The sequence below is a fragment of the Nomia melanderi genome, chromosome 3, assembly GCF_051020985.1.
Source record: "Nomia melanderi isolate GNS246 chromosome 3, iyNomMela1, whole genome shotgun sequence".
NCBI lineage: Eukaryota > Metazoa > Arthropoda > Insecta > Hymenoptera > Halictidae > Nomia > Nomia melanderi.
The window spans coordinates 7,009,366-7,022,937 of record NC_135001.1 but is presented as its reverse complement, the minus strand read 5'-3'; the positions used below and the strand labels follow the sequence as shown (position 1 = coordinate 7,022,937).

Here is a 13,572-nt window from a genome sequence, read left to right as displayed (position 1 = left end):
TATTATTTACTTAGAACCTCATAAATTGGTATGAAACAAATAACAGATTATTAGTATTGAAGGCACTTTTATTTAAAGAATAAAATTTTTCCTTAGGTTACAATGATATAATTTTGTCAGCCATTTTTCTAGTTTTAACTCAATGCATTTCTCCTAAGGAAAAACAGCTGTCGCATGGAAAACCATGGCCAGGTACTCAGTAATAAAAGACACAATAGTACGATTTTGTTATGACAAATAGAATCTTACACTGTTTGCTAATTTGTTATTAAAATTACTCTGCACTTATCTCCTAGAAAGACTTTTCAATACATTTTACTAATAAAACAATGAACTTATGAGCCAGATACTGCAAGTAACAGGATCTGGGATTTTAATAATGGCAGTATGTATTGAATAGCAAACATAATTATCAAAATATATTCTAAACTTTTATAAGAATTGTCCGTTTTATCCATGACTCTTGATAAGTGTATGCTGCAAACGTGATCGGAATATTTTTGTTTAATTATAAAATGCAATACTTTCTAACAGTCTGCACATTATATGTGAGAAATGATTGAACACGAGTGCTTATAATAAATTTGTTACAGATCCAATACTATTTAATCCTTTCAATTTGTCGGCAACATTAATCAAACGTTTGCTGTTTTTCACTCTTAAAAATTGTTCATTAAAAGAAGATTCATATAAATAGAAGCTCTATTTGAAAATATGTTTGATAGTATTACTTCTCGAACTCATTGCATTAGTAAATAGACCTCGATATTACACGCTTAACATGTGTATTAAACTATTAAATACTCTCTTCAGGCAACTTAATAAAATTTATATAAAAAAGCAAATATATAATATATGTAGCACCACACGTGTGTGACTGTTACGTGTTGACGTTTGTCCTGCACATTTACAAATATACTTAACATTCTCGGATGACTAACCCATTTAATACTTTCTACTTTTATATAATAGATATTAAGATATACGAACATAACTTTAGAAAATTATTTTTTACTTAGAACGACAAGATAATAGAATATTTATAATAAAAAAATTCGTGAATGAAATTTTGTCATTATTTTTGTCATCTTTGAAGCTAGATACGTTATGTGTCCTCATCATTATGAGATTTTGTACATATCCTCTTCGAAAATATTTCTGTAAATATATTAAATGTATTTACTCAACAATTTTGATGAATAGACATCATACAGGTTCATCAAGTATAGATGGGCTAATCTTTTAAATCGCATACTGTGAAGAAGAACAATAAGAGGAAGACTTTGTCTCACTTCCGTCTGACGAAGTGCAAGAAAAATCTTCTTCGTTAGATCAATTGGCGGTAACATTCCGACGATGAAAAGCATTTTAGTCCGTGGACTCGAAGCGTTTCACTATTAAACTAACTCTCGTAAATTGCAAGAACGCTTAAGCGTAGCCCCAGAGTGCGTTTGCTGATCCCTAGATTAATAATAGCATATTAAAATGAAAAAAATATAATTCCTCATTCTGTACACACTGATCAATGTTTCTGATGGTTCTTTGGCATTCCCTTGCATATCACTGTCACTCAATGTACACACTGCGTGAATCGACAATTAAAATTTCAACAATTACATGATCAGAGTTACAGGGCAGAGTTGATAGACTGTAAGCGTTTACGTGTTTCCAAAATTTAATAAAGCCCTTCCCTTATCTGCGATTGAGTTCCTAATACATTGTGAATGAAATATGAATTTCCTTAAACGTCTACAGTCTACATATTACGTAGGCAGCACTAAACAACCTGGGAGTGAAATTACAAGGCAAACGCACAGAGGGAGGGTAACTACCCACAATAAAGTTGAGGTATGTCGTTCGGCTCATGTCATATTAATGAAACATTTAATAGTCATGTAATTAACTGTTCATTAACTGTTAATGACGCTCGCGTATCTATATATATGTGCGTGTCTGCGAGTGTAAATATATTTATGTATATATCTATATATATTTATATATATATATATAACATATATATCTGTATAAAATATGCACATGTACATAATATTAAATATCATTCGATTATTCGTATAATTATAAGTATCCTTTGAACGCGTCTCGCAGTCGCGTCACAATATGATAGTCACAATCAATATCAGAAGACTTACATGCTGAGTTATATACTTTCTCTCACTGGTGAATCGAGAAATGGTCACATAAAAAATAACGCATTGCGATTTAATACAGGCTCTCTCGATTCTAACTTAAAGCAACGGAATGTCTTTGCAATGATTCTCTTCTTTAATCTACTTTGATTTTGAATTTCGTGATTCTTAACCGATCACTTATAGTAATGACTCATGGTACTCACTGGTAATTCAATTTATTCCTTCTATATTCATGTGTGGATATAATGTAGAGCAGTTCAATATTTTCTACCGGGCACATATAAACACTTAACACCAACAGATCATTGTTTCCTCAGCACTGCAAAGGCAATCCGTTTCTATCTTACGTTTATCCATAATATTAATTATACCTTAGAATGTCACAGTACTTATGTTGAAGGAATTGGTTACTTACTTTCAAGAAAGGGTTACTTTCAAGGAATGTCTTTAAGCGTTCTACGTTGAACGTTTTGAGTATAAGGGGGCAGGTTAAAAAAAGAAAGAAGAAATTTTAAGGCGAAGAAAAGGAAGAAGAAGATAGAAGGTGAGCAGGAAAATGAACAAAGAAAGTGGCGAAGGTACCGGAAAAGAAGACATAGGAGCGCGCAATTATGGTATAATAAACAACTTATGAGCTACAGACTTGCAACTAACGGAGGAGGGAAGGAGATCCAGGAGAATCTGATTTACCGGGAGCGACAAGGGAGACCCAACAAGGATGACATTCATGACACTCTCTGAACATATTCTGAACATAGTTGGCTGCCACTAAAGATGAAGTACAGGATAAACCTAATGTCTACAGTACTGTTGCGTTGCGCAATGAAAACACTCAAGAAATATTCTCTTTCATCTATCATTTCTTAAACGCATAATATCATTTTTAACAATTGCAATGGTTATCTTGAACATGATTATCAATGACATCGCTGTTAATCACAGACGGTGAGACAAGAGTACTTGTGTGTTACACGTAACTCCCATAAGATTTTAGGCCAATTCTGAACCTCATCTGTTGCACTATCGACATTCTTATTCACCGACATCTTCTTGGAATGCTTGCTTTCTCTTCTTCTCTGTTGGACCAGCTGGCAAAGACACTAGCGCAGTTTCTCCAGCCGGTAAACCGGATCTCCACAGAGATTGCTCCCCAAAATGGCGCAGCAGGGATTACTTGTAACGAATAAAGCTACTACACCGTGCAACCGGCATCCGAGGTTGGCACGTACGGACTCTCCTGCCTGTAGAAGTCACCTTCGTAATCCTCCACCTTCACCGGATACTCTGTCACGCAGTTCTGTGGCTGGTTCAACGCAGGGGGGGGATGTACAAAGTTCTCCTGGTAACTGGGTAGATGCAGGGGTTCCGCGAACTGTTGATACGAGGTGTCCGTGCCGCCCTGCTTCAGGCAGGTTGGCCCATGAAGGCTCAGCATATCTACCAGCCTACGCCTCTGCGTTTCCAGCTCCTGGATCTGGGACTTGAGGTCGTGGTTCTGCGTCTCTAAGATCTCGGACTCCTGTACCAGGATCACCGTCTTCTCACGCTTCTTTAACCGACACTTGGTCGCGGCGATTTTGTTTCTCTCGCGTCTTCTTCGGCGCCTTTCCTCATCCTCCGGTGTCAACTGAAAGCATTTCAAGCTACTTATAACAACGTTGCTAAGTCAACCAAGGTTTAATACCACTAATTACTAGAGAATATTCAATCGAGCAAGCTAGACTAGTTACTACAAAATATACTTTCAGGGTAAATCACCTAAAATTAAAACCTGAAACATCTGCGTTGCCTCTAAACAACGAACACTCGACAGAAAGGAGTCTAACACACCATGTCATCGAGTTAGATCGTTAGATCTCTTCAAGGTCTAACCGTTTAAACGAGAACCAGTATGCGAGAGATTCTTACTCCAGTGCGGCTGTGGTTGTTGGGCGAATCGTCCTCCTCTTCGTCGTCCGCGCTTCCGTCCTCCTTTTTCGTCCTCTTCTTGCTGTCATCTCCGCTCCCGTTCGCCCGCCTCTTCGTTTGCAGCGTCAGCTTCAATCCTGAAATTATTCACGTTGTTTAAACGATCTGCGGTTGTGGGACTCATGTAGATACTGACACACGACTGTTGCTCAAGGAAATCGTTCCGGAAATTCGAATAAACGAAACAAGTTGGATCAGCCTGGACCACGACCGAGCTGAACTCGACCCTCCAGCGGATAGAGGATGTTTTAGAGAGCGAAATTAGGCACGGGCAAGGCTGAGACGGCCTTGGAGTCGCGGCGGATTCGAGAGAGGACATAAGAAATGAGAGTCCGCGACCCGGTAGGATATCAAGGCCACCACTGGATGGGTACCTTCTTTAATGAGCTGACTACAGGTGTGCTGAACGCTCGGTGGGCTCGGCTCACCACTGCTAATCGAGTCCGTACGGTCCCTGCTCTTCTCGCTCGTGTAATCCTCGAAGGGATTGGTCATGGCGATTAGGGAGTTTACGATTTCCGGTGTCCTTGGCGTGACCTCGGCCGCCGCGACACCGAGAAGACCCGCGGCAGCCGCTGGATTAGGATTCACGTTCACGTTCAGGTTGTACATGGTCGGTTAATTACCATTTAACCTGGAACAAGAACAGAGAGGAGCGTCAGTAAATCAGACTGTCCGGGATCCTTTGTTCGTGTTCATTTCGTGTTTTCGTGCCTTTCGCGCCGACTGTCATTTATCTTCCGCCGATGGTAGCATCCGGTTAACCCTTAACAACCTAGCAGCGTCCAACGGACATATTTTCAAATTTCTTTACTTGCGTGATTCGCTTCCCTAAATAAATAACATTTGTGATTTGTGTAATATAATAGCGATAAATTACCTAGTTTATATATTTTAATGTAGTATTTTCATATAATACCGAGTGCCGATCAGTCACTGTGCAAGAATTATAGCGGGTTGTTAAGAGTTAAATTTTAGACGCCGCGCCGGTGACACTATTCGGACCCGAGTTTTTCGGAACTTCAGACGATTTCTCAGTTTTCTGGCAATTGATTTAAAAATATACGATCTAAGAAGACCGTTTCAAAATATTCGCACAAAAAACAAGTAGACCTAGGCTGAACTGTCTTACAGAACTCTTATTATTCAACACTTCAGCTGACGATATACAAAAGGTTCATTGGAGTCAGATAAAAATTTGTATTAAAAATAAAAAGGAAAAGTTATAGAACATTTCTTCAACGAGATTAACACAAATCAACAATTTGAGTTGGTGATAAAAGATCGTCCAATGACGATACAATGCGTATAGATACGGTGGCGCGCAGACGACAATATGGCGGCTGTGAGATCCTCTACCAGAAGGAGAGTTACTTCCAGTTATTATTATTCCCGAGACACCGAACACGTCTGGTGTCCACTGGTTATTTGCAATTACCCGGTTTATCTGCGGAGGAATATCTAAAGTGGATGTTGTTACTGTCGAAGCAATTCTCGTTGATAAACGAAACCTCGGCAGCCTGCGGCCACGGTATATCTGCAGTTCTCGGGGATTTTTGGGCGCCGGTCGCTGATAGGCGCGCGACATTCTCGGTTGCGGTTTAACTAGACGGTTGAAACACTTATCGCGATGAAACGCGTTCACAGAATCGCGTTCACGCAGAAAAGAATGCACCTTCATGCTTCTTGCTCGCGAGATTAATCCTTTGAGAACGGACGTCGTCGTAATGGTGACAGCAGACTCTCGTATTTAGAACACGAGGGTGCAAACAAGTATTTTAATTAATCACATAACAAGAGTATCAGGTGCACTATATTAATTCTCATTCACTTCTTCATATTTTTAAATTAATATTACATTCAATATTAATTCCTCTTTTTTTTAAATATTAATTTTAATGTCACGTTTAACGTTAATTCCTCTTCTTATTAATAATAAATTTATCATCAATTTTCTTCTTCTCTAGAATTTAAGAGTTACACACGTAATTCAATTTCCTCCGCCGAAAGTTTTGAATTCTTTAAACAGTCCTTGTTCGCAAAGGGTTAATCGGTTCGAAAAAATAAAAATGGTTCGCGGATCTGATCCGATCTCCGTGATTTACCGGTCTCGATTAAGCGCAACATGGGAACGCAAACTGACGCAGCCAACCTTCTTCATTTCCAAGTGGCCTTTTGTTGTTCTGCAACCTCTATTTTTTTCGTACAACCGCCACGTTCCCTTTATTACACGTTCTCCTTTCTCGGGAACGCGAAGCCCATTGATACGTCCTTGATACACGGCGGAACAAAGAGGAACTCAGCCTGAATCGCGGCATTCTGATAACGTAACCGGAAGCTGGAGATCCTTATCGATCCCGCGGAGTGAAACCGGCCTTCGTTCATCACCGAGGACCGCGGAGTGTTTACCACTGGTTCAACGACACTGCCGGTACCAAAACAACCGATCAATTTCAAGGTGCCAACATTTGATAGTGTTCCTATAAACGGCAAACTTCCACTAACCACTTCCACTAACCAAACTAAGCACGGAAGGAAATTCACGGAATTCTATTCCGAGGTAGGACACAGATTTCCTATGCATTTCCTATGAACAAGGAATGCAAACACTGTCTTCCTTATTCGACCGTGTTATCTACCGGAAACCTATTAATAGACATCTCGGTGTCTCTGCTTCTGATATGTTGCAGAAAAGGTTCATAATTTTCCTTTAAATACAGAAGCCAAAAGCAAAAATACGAACCCACGAGAATCGAGATGTCTTTGTTACCGTGTCATTCATCGTTAATACGAACTTCACAACGCCATTAATAATATTAACTATCATCAATTATTAATATAATGTGAAAATTAAGAAATTACGAAGTTCGATATTCGATATTAAACCTTGTACGATGCATCAACATTGGGAACATTGAAATTCACGTGTCTCTTCGATCGGTTCCAAAAAAGTACCCTTTCTATCTCATCAAAAAACGTCAAATATATCCAGTGATCAACCCAAGACGATTTCAGAAAATATTCCGTTTCCCCAAGAACTCAAAAATCAAGTTAGACCATTATTCCAAACCACTGGACCACCGAAACCGCAGGAAACAATAGAAATCCGAAAAATCGCGATCCCGATCACCGATCGTCCCGAAGTCTCGGAAGACGCGAGCGGAGGCATTTTCCCGGCATATAGGTCAGTGGGTATGGGTTCGACGGTGGGGCCCTTGTCGCGGCCCGTTCGGATCCGGTCCTCGGAAGTCAGTTTTTTTCTTCTCCGCAGCTTCACCGTGTGTGTCGGTGGAAAGTGTAACCGGCCCACGAGAACGCGACGGTCCTCCGGGGCGCGCTGGCGCGGAGAGGAGATCGGTGAAAGAGGCGGTGGAGGTGGAGGTGCGCAAGGAGCAGAAGGAGGAACCATAGAAGGCTACGAAGGAGGAGTTGCAAGGGCATTAGGCTCCGAATACGGAACGATAAAATTCTTACGAAACGCGCGAGCAGCCTCTGCCGCGTGTGCACGCGCGTCACCGTGTTTCGAACACAGGTACAGGTAGATCGGTGTACACCAGAGGAACTGGCAGCCAGCTACGTTGGAGAAGGAGAGAAAGAGGTCCTCCCGAGCTGGGGAGGAGGAGGACGAGGTTGGGCAACAAGCTGCGGTGCCGCGAGCCGAAGAATTCGACGGCCGAAAACAAGCCGGCCGGCTCTAGCTTGCTGGAGGACACGCACAGTTTCTTTTTAGAGGACACAGAAGACGCACCCGGCAAGAGAGAACAGCGGAACGTATTTCTGACGAGAATTGACAAGCTTTTAGCGGTCCCCCACCATACCGGATCCTCCCGACGTGATCGCCTTTGACCGTTGCACGCGCAGATCGTCGAGAGTCCCGCGCTGCGACGCTAGGACTAACGAATAGGCGACTTGGCTGTCTTGAATTTTCGCGTGGAGACTGTGCGAGTATGTTTATTGAGACGGTGGGCTTGTATTTCGATTTCGGTACCGGTGAATCACTTTCTTCGGTGATTCCTTAGAGAAGTGTGTTTGGCTTTTAATAATTGCGGAAGAAGAAATCGGAAATGGACTGAAATGACCTTGACTGTTATTGAAAAAATACGGATGATTTTCTGGGAAATCGTTGGATAAATTGTCTTAGATTGACACAGGCTAGGATATAATTTTATAAAAAACATTTTTTTAGTTTGACCTAGCTTCCGTGGGGACGGAGCTTACTGTTTTGTTTGTTCTGCGGGCCAATTTTAACCTAGTTTAATTTTAACCTGGCGCTAAAGGGTCGCTGATTTTTGTTACATCGATGTTTCTTCAATATTAACCTAATTGAAGCTAGAGACAAGCTTGTCTCTATCTTGTCCTGCAGCCAATGTTAACCGAGACAGAATTAGATCGATGCGAAAGGAGTTTTGCGTTTCCGAACGTTAACGTTCGTAAAATTTCCCCTTAATCTCGATGGAACGCGTTCGTGTCGTCTTCGTAAGCAGAAAGACGCTTCGTGAAAAGAGTTATTGAGCTTGACGCAAGACTCCTCCGGCCGCGGGCACGATTATCGGCTATTGATATTTAAATTTTCGAAAGGGATACGCGACCCCCCATCGCGATTATCGTTTGACTAATTTATTGCGTGCTGGAAACGAGCGGATTAACCCGTTTATACCGAACATTAGGCGACCATTGTCGCTGCGAATGGAATATTTATGGACCCAGTTAGTCTTCTATTCCACGAGAATTATAACATTGAAAATAATCGATTCCTCGAATGACACGCGTGTTGTTACGTCCTACGGGCAAACTTTCCTTCATCTTTCCCACCACACATCGACGATCTATCATCGATCGCAGATAACGCGTGTGTGGATAACCTTCTAATATCATCAATACCGAATTCACCGACTTTTATGCAACGTTTTCTTACTGAACGCTTGAGACATTTTTCACGTGTATTCTGACGTCTCTTATGTGAACATTGACATTTATAATTATCTCTTGTTTACAGGAATATAACTTCTCGGAGAGATATTTAATACTTACGATACATTATTTAACATAAAAATCGCGTTTCTAACGAACGAATATGCAGGCAACCTTGCGTATCACTCATTTTATCAGACCGCAAGAAAAGTGCGATTACAATTGGGTTTTGATATCTCCAATGGCTTTACAGGAACGGATACATAAAGTTAAGATATGAAAAGAACGAATTAATTAGTCAATTACTATTTAATTCCTCTTTTTTCTCGAAAAACCATTCTTCTCATTGAAATGTCTTAATTCTATTGCCGCTAAACAATTGATGTACGTTGATTTAGATCTCAGAAATTAGGGTGTCGAAAATACACAATCAAGTGAGGTATACGTGCAATTTCATCAATAAAAATCAACGTAAACATTTATCAAATAATTATAAAATTCGATGCGCGTCAAATTGACGGGTTCCGTAAACCTAGTGTTAATACGTTGACTGCCACGATGGAGCTTCCAAATTACAAGTAAATAATTGTAGTTTATAAGATAACTAATGTCGAATAAAACTGTTCAGTAGCGTAAATAGCTAGATAATACTGTAACATAGCAATCGCAATAGAAAATAATCATTTTTCCTCTATATCTTTCCTCGAGAAAGAATAAGTGATACATAAAACGCTGATGTCTTTCGTGGAAGTCAACGTGTTACATAATTTCAGTTTTCTTAATTGAAGATACCCTAACAGAACACTTTTCCTTCGAACAAATAAGATCGCGAACGGGAAAAGGACGAATCAACTCGCCTTATTGAATAAAACAAACATCAATGATATCTCTCGAATAACGTTCCCAAATTTCAGTTAACTCTCGATGAATCATTCGCGGCTCAATTATCAACAGCGAAACAAACGTGAATGAAGATAAGGGGGCCGATAATTCATCGTTCAACCGGTGGAGCGAGATATTTTCCTTGGCTCCGCATAAAAGAATACACATCTAGCAGCCTATTCGATTTCATTCGGGCCGCGAATGTTCGTATACGTATTATTCGAGCGGAATCGGCGGAAGGAATAACAAATAAATCGATCGCCGGGCATAATATGATTGCAAAGTCAACAGAATCGGTATAAACGTTCTGCGGCCGGAGGCGACACCGTTTTCCCCTTCGAGCGCAAACAAATTCACCGTCCCCCATTTCCCTCTGTCATTGTCTCGCTCGCGTGTTTATCCCCGCTGATTAAACGGGAAGACGGCCGAGAGAGGATAGCCGGAGGAATCTAGCGAATCGAGGCCACCGGGCGGAAGGAGGAAGAACGTTTAGATTTTGAAATTGAGCTACGAAAATAGCCGGCCGCGGGAAACAAAATCGCAAAACGAGGCGTCGAAAAAATCTGCCACTACTCTGGGGGATTATAGAGGATGTGTTAGTTTTAATCTTTTGCACTCGAAAGTTTTTCACTTGAAATATTCAATACTTTCCAATCTGATGTAGACAAGATCCTTTAAAAGTAATTTATCAAGAAATTACACATAAATTAGGGAACAAAACTATTTTCTTTCAATAACTTACGTATTCGTGCAGTATACAAAGGTTAATGGTAAATACAAAAGTTTGTAATTTTACTGTATAAATTCATCTGGCGACTGGGGGTCGCCTATCGAGTGCAAAAGGTTAAAGATGGATTTTGTAGGGGACGAATTGATAAATATTAGGTTGCTTGGAAAGTGTTGTCGCTTTATTTTGCGATACGGTGTTATATTGTTGTATTTACAAAGAAATCAAGAGAAAGATAAAATTCATAATTTAATGAAGTTCATATTTTCGAAATTAAATTTTTCTTTAATATATATGGATTTTAAAAATAATGTGGATTTGGAAGAGGACGAATTGATAAATATTAGGTTGGTTAGAACGTGTTGTCGCTTTAATTTGTAATACGACGTTTCTATTATATTGTTATGTTATTATTCACAAAGAAGTCAAGCGAAAGATATAATTCATGATTCAATGAAACGAAATTTTTACTTAAATTTCCCATTTTCTCCAGCACTTCAGTTAAAAATTACATTCTTCCTACTTTAATTCGTCCTTTGAGGTAAACTGAGATAACGATGAACGATCGATAGTTAAATTTAAAACCCTTCATCGAAGGTAGGAAAACGAACACTTCAAGCTATCGAAAGTTGAAAACAAAATTCCGTACTGTCCAGCGAATTTCAAATTTAAAGATTCATTTTCTGGTTCCAAGTTACCCCAGGAATTCGACTATTTTTTGCAATGAGATAAAAATGCCTATAAACCCACGACATTCGAAGATAATCGATTCAAGTTCTTCGATTTTCTCTCAAGAATCTCCACTACGTCTCTTCCTGTCCACGTATTTTTAATTTCTTGTTTGCAGTATAAATACAGGGAGATTTATCGTGGGGGTTGAAGCAGGAACGTTTGAAAGGGAACAAAAAGAAGACAATTCGTGACCTCGGCTCGAAGAATGTAGATGCGGAACTGGGTCGAAAAATCGTAGAAAATTATACAGTTCGTCTGGAGAGGTTAGGGAAAAATAATCTGTGCAACGTCGATAAGGTGCAATACACCGCGCGATCGTGTAATCAGCGTGATTATGTAAAGCTGGGGGGGGATGCGGTGCAACAGATTGAAATAATAATCGGCGGATCGGGTTTGTTTGAATGGGAACAGGTGTCCGATCGAACCCGTCGCCGCTGCACGCTGTTAAACGTATAAATAGAAACCGTTTGATTTTGATGTATGCCACGAACGCTTCGGTATTCGCCGGATCTCTCGCTGAAAGATCCTCGGCCCGAGGCTTTCGAGCCCTCGCGAATTATTTTCACGAAATCAACGGTTCTTTCATTTCTTTCATTCTTTCGTCGAGTTCTGTCGAACGTGTGATTTCTCATTCATACTTTGAAAACATCTTGCACATAACGATCGTGGAAATGTTGCTTCAACAATAAGAAATTGAAGGAATACGAGACTTTGGTTTTTTCGGAACCAAACATTCTAAGTAAATTTAATAAGATTTGTAATGAACGAATGGTGTTTGTTTGTAATATGTGTAGTAATGAGGCGATATTTTTTAAGAAGAACGAGAGTTTTTTAATTATTTAGAATTTACTGGAGTACTTAGGAAATCGGCGATATCCTGTAATATAGTGTCGTTCAACCATTGTTGCGATTTAGAACTAACGGAAGAGAAATTGAACCTAAAAAATCTCCTTTTTCACGGTAGAATCTTTCAATTAACAATATTCAATATAAAAAGAGGGTTCAATAATCCCACATTATATGAACATACCATAAACTTCGCTGAAAGTGTTCAAGTATCATCGATTCATTCCAAACTGCACGAAACCGAAAACGTAAACTCTAGTGGCATTCGTCTTTCACCAAGCTACATCTCTCAAAATGCCGATAACGTTAACAAACTCGTTAAGAGTGTCAACGAGAAGAAAATTCCAGTTTACTCCCAACCTCGATCCACTTGAGTGCGAACGTATTGGTTCGAGGGGTCCGCGAGCACTTCCGTCTCGAAAAGTCCCCATCCTTTGAGTCGGTTGTTAAAAGTCCCCGTACATGTTGAAATATGTGATAAGTTTCAGTCGAAACCTTCTGAGGTTTCATGATAGGAAAAATGTAGAAGAGACGGTTCACATTTTTTTAAAAGAGCCATTTACATCATAAAATATCAGGATACCTCTAACAAAGAAAAATTATATTATCCGATTAATCGATTCTTCAATTTCTGTCTTCTATTTTGTCTCTATTTTGAAAAAACTTATTTAATTCGTTCCCCTTTGTTATATAATCGGCTATTTGACCAGTTACTTTAGGAATGAGTGTATATAAAGTGCCGATCCGTTTAACACTAAAACTACGAAGCAACTAGAACGACTTATTTCCACTTTTTTCTGGAAGTTCAATTTAAAATCACTCGCAAAAACAGCTTCATAATTCAAATACTCGCAAAATAAAAACTCTGTCGATCAATTTGAACCGTCCGGTAGTTTTAGTGTTGAATTTTAAAATCGGTCGTTTGACCGATCGCGGTGAGTACCTATACGTCTAGCGTTAAAATTACCTTGAGACCATCGGCAGTCCTCCGAAAGGCCAAACAAGGGGCCCACTGTGTTCGCCCGACCGGCTGGCCACGTTTCTATTCGGAGATAAAGGCCGATAAAGCAGCGGCGACCGGGCCGATTCGGCTCGCGTTTCGAAGACGGAACGAGCCCCCAGGAAGCGGGCGGCAGCAATGGCGGCTACGATACAATACCCTCGAGCAGAACGGTCCCTACGGATCGGAAGTACGATTATTATTAGGCGGCCACTCTACGAATAGCTTCGTTGCACCTTGACGCAAAATAAACTGTGCGTGGTGTTTATAATTTTCGACGACCTACCCGCCCCCTCTACACCCTCTCACGGTTGTCCTAGATACGATCGTTGATTCGAGATTGATTCGGCAGCAGA

At 40.2% G+C, this 13,572-nt stretch overlaps 1 protein-coding gene across 11 annotated transcripts in view; it reads right to left on the bottom strand.

The window, feature by feature from the left end:
- Window positions 1–47: 47 nt before the first annotated feature.
- Atf3 (Activating transcription factor 3) overlaps window positions 48–13,572 on the bottom strand; it is a 33,874-nt gene continuing 20,349 nt past the window's right edge. For 8 of the 11 annotated variants that reach the window (XM_031986175.2, XM_031986182.2, XM_076365617.1 and 5 more), the window contains 4 exons: window positions 13,184–13,393; window positions 4,493–4,752; window positions 4,059–4,195; window positions 48–3,777 (listed from right to left, as the gene is read on the bottom strand). In XM_031986175.2, coding sequence (XP_031842035.1) covers window positions 3,343–3,777; window positions 4,059–4,195; window positions 4,493–4,730 — 810 coding nt within the window. In that variant the 5' untranslated portion in view covers window positions 4,731–4,752; window positions 13,184–13,393 and the 3' untranslated portion in view covers window positions 48–3,342. The remainder of the gene's footprint in view (window positions 3,778–4,058; window positions 4,196–4,492; window positions 4,753–13,183; window positions 13,394–13,572) is intronic. The other 3 variants (XM_031986165.2, XM_076365621.1, XM_031986206.2) reach the window with 2 other exon arrangements.